A 7544-nucleotide genomic window follows, 5' to 3' on the forward strand; every position below is an offset into this window, starting at 1 on the left:
TATACATCACTGGCCTCTGTTGGATGGAATATCTCAGACATGCACATTAGTGCATCCAATCTCCTTCAACACTCATGAAGTGGAACTGTTCTTGAAAATAATGCATATTATCAGCTACCATTTCTTCTGCCTTTATGAAGTATTTGGTGATTAATTACTTACAGAAGGATCTAGTGCTGCAATCTTCCTGACAACAAGCAACCCTGTTTTTGCTCACAATAGCAGCCAAACTGCCATATGGACAAAAAAAAAAAAAAGGTATATTGTTGTGGCCTCTCAACTCTTTTGCTGTGCTGTGAACCTTTATCATTAAGAGCCTAATTTATCACTTCATGAACCTGAGGAACCTCATACAGCAAACTGTTTCAATGGGATCATGCAGCTTTGTGACTTTAATGTAATTGCTTTTGTTTTTTTTCCTTCCTTCCTTCCTTCCTTCCTTCCTTCCTTCCTTCCTTCCTTCCTTTGAAGACAGCAACAGCTCAAACAACACTATTTGAATGAACTGCTGAAGATGAAAGGCAAGAGAAAATATGTATTTTCACGGGCAACAGTGGGGAAAAGCAGAGGAAATAATTGCAAGTCTCGTGATTTTTCAAGGTCCCTAATGTATACCCTTTCCCTTTAAGCCTATGTAATATCCATATTTCATTTCTCCTGATTACTAAATATATCTTATGGATTTATATGGTTAATTGTCTCTCTATATTTTCAATCTATCACTTATCCTCTGTTACTTACGCTCAGAACTGCTTGGTGATCTTATCAGCACACTATAATTTGTGAATTTAACTCACATCTCCCAGAATATTCATAATGTCTAGATCTCTCTCTCTCACTATTGGGCCATCACTCAAGATTTACTACTGCAATGGGAGGAACAGGGGAATTAAATTCTGGGGTCCTCCATTTTTCACATCTTGTCATGTGGTCTTTATCTTTGTGCTGGGTCTAATTTCATTTCTATAGTCAAACACAATCCCAGCAAAGGAAAAAGCCGGCTTCTACATACAAGTTGAAGAAACAGCAGCTCTCCACCTGGATTTAATTTCTTACTGTTGCCTACAATTCCTCCTTCTCAGCAGGGCAAGCCTTGAGCCACTCCTGGCTGTGGTCGGCTGGTTTGACCATCATCCAGGCATACTTGCACACGTGCTCTTTGTTGCAGTCCTGCTGCCAGTAGATGACATTCCTGCGATTTAGATTCGCTCCAGCACAAGCATCATACCACCAGCCTCCCCCAGCAATCCCGTTGTACTCAAGTTTGGCACAGTTCTGAAAATAGTTGTCATTATCTCTATCTTTGGTTGTGAACATCTGGTTATCGTGGAGATACGCTTCTGTGTCACGACACAGAGCATCAACGGCATTACCTTTATAAAGACCAAGCCTGATTCGGTACTGAGAAGCTTCATCTTCAATGCGGAAGGGCTCATATTCTCCCCACTTGATACTGGCATTTAGGTCTACAAGTTTAATCCTAAGTGTATATGGCCTTGGAGAGCTGGTTAGCTGATGCATGTATTCATTGCCTAACCAGTAGTTGTCGTTAATTGTGCCAAATCCATGTTTGTAGTCCTGCCATGTCCTATCGAAGTCCACCGTACTGTTGGCAGTAATGTGCTGAATTACTGTCCAGCCACCATCTTGCATGTTGCAGTACACGCCAATAGGCTCCTTTGCTGGCTGAATGACATATAGACCATCTCTGGAGTTTTCTTCAGACTGCTTAAAGATCTCACTGCAGTCTCGTGGATATTCTGCATGGAAATAAATGAATGCTTAACATTATAATCCCCTAAGCTTGGCTTAAAAGCTTCCACAAGAATGGACTTTTGCCCTGAAATGTAAGAAATTGTTAAATTGTCAGGATCTGAGGCACATATATTGTGCAGTTCTACATAGTTTCTTTTTTGTGATGTGACTACAATTTTAAAAATATATTATTATTAAGCACCGTCGTAAACAAAAGGTAATAACAATGAATGGATAAGAATAGAAATATTTGCTCACGAAATATCATACAGGTTGACGAGTAGTAATCTATATGAAAAGACTGTTAGCATCAAAGAGTAAATACAATTCATCATAAATAATCTATTAATATTAAAATTACTTATTAAAAGGAAACAGAGAAAATCCAGTACAAAACACAAAGTGTTAATTTCAAAACCCTGGAAAAAAGCATTGTGTACATTACTTAAAGGTAAAGGGACCCCTGACCATTAGGTCCAGTCGTGGCCGACTCTGGGGTTGCGGCGCTCATCTCACTTTATTGGCTGAGGGAGCCGGCATACAGCTTCTGGGTCATGTGGCCAGCATGACTAAGCCGCTTCTGGCAAACCAGAGCAGCACACGGAAACGCAGTTGACCTTCCTGCTGGAGCGGTACCTATTTATCTACTTATACTTTGACGTGCTTTCGAACTGCTAGGTTGGCAGGAGCAGGGACCGAGCAACAGGAGCTCACCCCGTCACAGGGATTCGAACCTCCGACCTTCTGATCAGCAAGTCCTAGGCTCTGTGGTTTAACCCACAGCGCCATCCGCATCCCGTACTTTACTTAGGAAGGACTTAAAATGACCTTGAAGTGACAAAAGCTTTGTTTACAGTTCTGCAGATTGAAAACAAAATTTATATAGTCAAATCTATATACAAGTCAGGAAATTGTTGAAAGCAAGATCAGTTGTGAAGTGTGAAGTTTTACACACACAAAAGTTCACTGTGGTCAAGTCTGGGTTTAACATTAGAGAAAGAGAAACAGATCCACACCGTACATTTAAAGCATATCCAATACACATTTAAAATGTATTTCCCCAGAGAATCCTGGGAACTGTAGTTCCTCCCCTCATAGAGCTACAATTCCCATCACCCCAACACACTACAGTTCCCAGGAATCTTTGGAGGAAGTCATACGCTTAAAATGTGTGTTGGATAGCTTTAAATGCATGGTGTGTAGGTGGGGGGAGAAACGGATATATTCTCGAAATTGGGCATGTGCCTTTTGTTTAGCTACAGAGATGTGCAAATAGGAAACAGTACACCATGTGTCCCTTGTTTGCTGGTTGTCGCAACTTTGAGAGCTGGAAGAGTTACGGTTGATTAGAGCTAATTTTTCAATCTCTGTAAGTGGAGGAGGAGGAGATGACTCAGAGTATCGTTAGAGATTCTGAGGATGTGTTACAAAGCTCCCCTTCATCCGTGTCTCTTAACAAAGAAATAATAGTTCTTGCAGAAATCTCCTCTCTGACAACTATTATTTGTCTCCCAGTACAGAACCCCCAACTCCTAAGAACTCTGATACACACTTAAGGAATGGAACAGTTCGTAATTGCTTGGCACTGCATCTACCCATCAGTGAAAAGTACCCTGAACTGACTGTGCGGTATGGGTGCCTCTTTCCTCTCAGAAGGAAAAACAGCTATTTCCATATTAGACATGGCCAACATATGGAGCTGTATCACAGTGGAGAATCAGTGGAGGCTGATGCTCCCTGAGACACAGAAGGCAGGAAGGACAACAGTAGGTGGAGATGGCGTCAATAATAGCCAAGGCCCGATAATTCTGGTTTTGTCCCCATCCTCTTCCTGCTGAATTCTACAAGGGCAACACTGAAACTAAGGCAAAGGAGGAAGCTGGAAGTCAGTGCCACCCACTAGACTGGATGTAGCTAAGGATACTGGGTTTGTTGAGAGTCTCTTTCTGGACAATCCTGCTAGGTTGGGTATGGGATGCACTGTATTACTTTGGCTCTATTCCTTCCTGGAGGATCAGTACCAGAAGGTGGTGCTGGAGGACTTTTGTTCTACCCCAAGCCCTCTGGCCTTTGGGGTGCCTCAGGTTTATGGCCTCCATGTTGTATAATACCTACTGTACATGACACCATGTGTGTGCTGGGTGGGGGGAATAATCTGGAGGTTTGGTCTTCAAAATCACCAGTATGTGATTGACAACCAGCTCTAACTCTCATTTCTGCCTGCAAATCCTAGGGAGTCTTGGAAAAAGATGTCTCAAGGTATTTTTGGAGTGGATGAGGGTAAACAAACTGAGGTGTAAATTCAGATGAGACAGAGGTGCTGCAGGTTACGAAGCTGGGAGATCCGGGTGGAGTGATACAATTTATTCTGAATGGGGTTGCACTTTCCCTGTATTTATTGTTAGAATTTATTAAATTTATACCCTGCCCTTCTTCCCAAATGAGCCCATGATGGCAAACAGCAAATGATAAAATAATAAAATCTTCTTAAAAACAATTCCAGTACATATGCTGACTGGGGAAAATATCAATTTAAAAGGCTTATTGTAGATGAAGGTCTTCAGCAGACAACAGAGGTGGTGCCTGTCTAATATTCAAGAGAGGGGATTCCAAAGGGTAGGTGCCACAACATGAAATGCCTGATTCCTCCATTGTATGGAATAGACCTCCTGATAAGACGGTATCTGTAGGAGGCCCTCACCTGCAGTGCCCAGTGATTGGCAGGGTGTATAAGAGGTGAGATGACCAAGTTTGTAGCTTGGAGGCCCAATCTTCCTTTTAAAGCCATCTAAACCAAAGGTCACCATCACCACATCTTGTGGAAGTGCTTTCTTTAAGTTAGTATAAGTGAAAAAGGACTTCCTGAATTTACTGCCAATCTATTTCATCTTGAGAACCTGAGTTCTAGTATTATGGGAGAGGGATAAAACACGTTTTTGTCAATGTTCTCTGTAGCAATTCTCTGCACACATCCTGAAAACACTTTTTCCCCCTTCTAAAAATCCCCACTTTTGCATTTCTTCATAGGGAACATTAATCAATCCCTCCGTAATTTTGATTGCCCTTTCCTAAATCACACACATACCCGGCATACCACAATTACCTTCTGCGTTAATGTTGATCAGTCTCTTATAGTCTCCTGGTGGAATCAGATGAGAATTAGCAAGTTCAAAGGCCTTTTCTGCAGTTGTCCATAGTCCACATTGAAAGAGTAGCAGCAGAAAACATCCCGCTGACTTTTCCAGATTCATTCTCTCCCTTGAAGATGCCTTTCACTCAGGTCGCTGGATGCTGCAAACATAACAGAGGCTGGCATTTAGCATTAAAAGATTGATTGCATCCAGAGAGAAATTCTTGAAGAGAAATTGAAACACCTGGTTGCAACGTTCAAGATCTGCCAAAAAAGGGCTTTTCTTTTCTCTTTGGCAGCACAGGGCTTTTTTTAAACATGTCACAGTGCATTTGCGACAGACTACTTCTTTGACATGTAGAACTTTCCTGCCACGCAGAAGACGTTTCATCTTGTTTTGCTATCAATCAGTGTGATATAGAACAATTGAGTGCACCGTAAGAGCTGATAGAAAATAATGTCATGTCAAGGTTTCCATTTTAAAAAGCACACCTCTCCTTTATCAGAACTGATGTGCTGTATTCCCTGGACCACATCTGAAAGAAGCCTTTGCACAGAAATAAAGAACTTAAGCATCCAGAAACGTCAGCTCTGGACAAGCTGTCTGTGGAGATGATTGTTACTCCACAGCATAATGTCCAAGTGACAGTGTTTCCAAGCCTCAACACTTCAGTCTTTTATGTATGGACAAGTGCCCATCAGGGTTCATGTTTTGTTGCTCATTAAGAGACATCACCTTGCCAACAAAGGTCCGTATAGTTAACGCTATGGTTTTCCCAGTAGTGATGTATGGAAGTGAGAGCTGGACCATAAAGAAGGCTGATCGCCGAAGTATTGGTGCTTTTGAATTATGGTACTGGAGGAGACTCTTGAGAGTCCCATGGACTACAAGAAGATCAAACCTATCCATTCTTAGGGAAATCAGCCCTGAGTGTTCACTGGAAGGACAGATCCTGAAGCTGAGACTCCAATACTTTGGCCACCTCATGAGAAGAGAAGACTCCCTGGAAAAGACCCTGATGTTGGGAAAGATGGAGAGCACAAGGAGAAGGGTTCGACAGAGGACGAGATGGTTGGATAGTGTTCTTGAAGCTACGAACATGAGTTTGACCAAACTGCGGGAGGCAGTGGAAGACAGGAGTGCCTGGTGTGCTCTGGTCCATGGGGTCACGAAGAGTCGGACACGACTAAACGACTAAACAACAACAAGAAGTACAAACCACCACTTTCACTTTAAAAAAACCCGTTGGATTCCATGAAGCTTTAAAATGTACTTTAAGCCAACTTGTTCTTAATTTCAACACCTTTCGAACTGTTAACTTAATCCCAAGCAGTAATATACAATTTCCTATCATATTTGGGAGGGAGCTGTGTCTTCCCTAAGCAGAAATTACTCTTTTGGTATATTTCCAAAAGCAATGTGTTCCCCCTCGGCCCAAATATTGAATACATTTTCACATAAAGCACCAGCAGTGATCTCAAAATGAGCTCATGATTTTCTATGAGTAAGGCTGCAATCCTGTACAAAATTATAGTTCCACTGCATGAATTTGACCCAAAATTCAAATTCTCATTAATTTTGAGAAATTTAATCCTATATACTGTATGTCCACTCAGAAGAAAGTTCCAAAGAGTTCAGCGAGACTTATTTCCAGTTAAGTGTGTATATGACTGCAACCCTAGAAGAGGGTTCTTACATTGATTGATTGATTGATTGATTGAATTACTTGTAAGATTTCTTACCTAACCTTCACCCTAGGTTCCCATGGCAGTTTACAAAAAGATAATAAGCATTATGAAAACCAGTAAAACACATAAATTCATTACAACCAAAACAAGATTGCATAAAGGGTAAAAAGACAGGGTCAAATGTTTTTCCTCCCCAGAATAAAGAATACTTCTTTAGTGTTTCTGACACTAAAGTTCTTCAGTAAATATAGAAGGAAGCTTTAGATTAGGGAACTGAACAAAATAAAGAGAACAGAATAATCTTACCTTTCTTGTTTAAACTGACAACTGGCCAGGTGAGAGCTGCACATTAATCTATGGGGTAGTTACTTGGCTATGCACTTTGCCTACTGCTGCAGTCTAGGTAAACAGCTCAGCCCAAGATCTCTATCTTAACTGTGGAAAAGCCAGCTGTCTTCACAAAGCTTTACATTTCCAGTGTATCAGTCTTCTAGTCGGTGGACTTTACTCTGACACGTATCCACAAATAGGCATCTTTAAAGGCCAAAGTTCCCTTCATTGTAAGAAAGTTATCACTAATGAAATTATTCTGAATAGTGAATCTCAGCAGGGGGTGGGGGTGGCGGGTTGTGGCGCACTAGTGTGGAATCAACTGGTTTGGGGAGGGAGGGACAACAGAATAATCCCTGTTCCAATTCCTGTCCAAAAATAGCTAGGAGGATCAATACGGAAGGAAGAGGGGCAAGGGCTAGTGTCAAGGCTTGGCATCTTTGTCAAGGACCACACCCCAGCACCGGTGAGAAACAATACATTAATTTAGGACAAGTATTAAAGATGCATAAATAACACACAATACATATACTATAAAAAAGAAAATACATGAGTTGAATACTACTGTATATTCTGTCTGAACTATCAATAGAGGGAAATGGGGCGTGCTAGAGAGCACTACAGTGGTACCTCAGGTTAA

At 41.4% G+C, this 7544-nt stretch overlaps 1 protein-coding gene across 1 annotated transcript; it reads right to left on the reverse strand.

The window, feature by feature from the left end:
* Positions 1-444: 444 nt before the first annotated feature.
* Positions 445-7110, reverse strand: LOC114593606 (fibrinogen-like protein 1). Its single transcript, XM_028722111.2, has 3 exons — positions 6881-7110; positions 4859-5046; positions 445-1760 (listed from the first exon to the last, which is right to left on the reverse strand). Exons 2-3 carry the CDS (start codon positions 5004-5006, stop codon positions 1063-1065), a joined length of 846 nt encoding a protein of 281 aa, XP_028577944.2. The 5' UTR covers positions 5007-5046; positions 6881-7110; the 3' UTR covers positions 445-1062.
* Between the last annotated feature and the right edge of the window lie 434 nt (positions 7111-7544).

Source organism: Podarcis muralis, chromosome 1, assembly GCF_964188315.1.
Source record: "Podarcis muralis chromosome 1, rPodMur119.hap1.1, whole genome shotgun sequence".
NCBI classification, from domain to species: Eukaryota; Metazoa; Chordata; class Lepidosauria; order Squamata; family Lacertidae; genus Podarcis; species Podarcis muralis.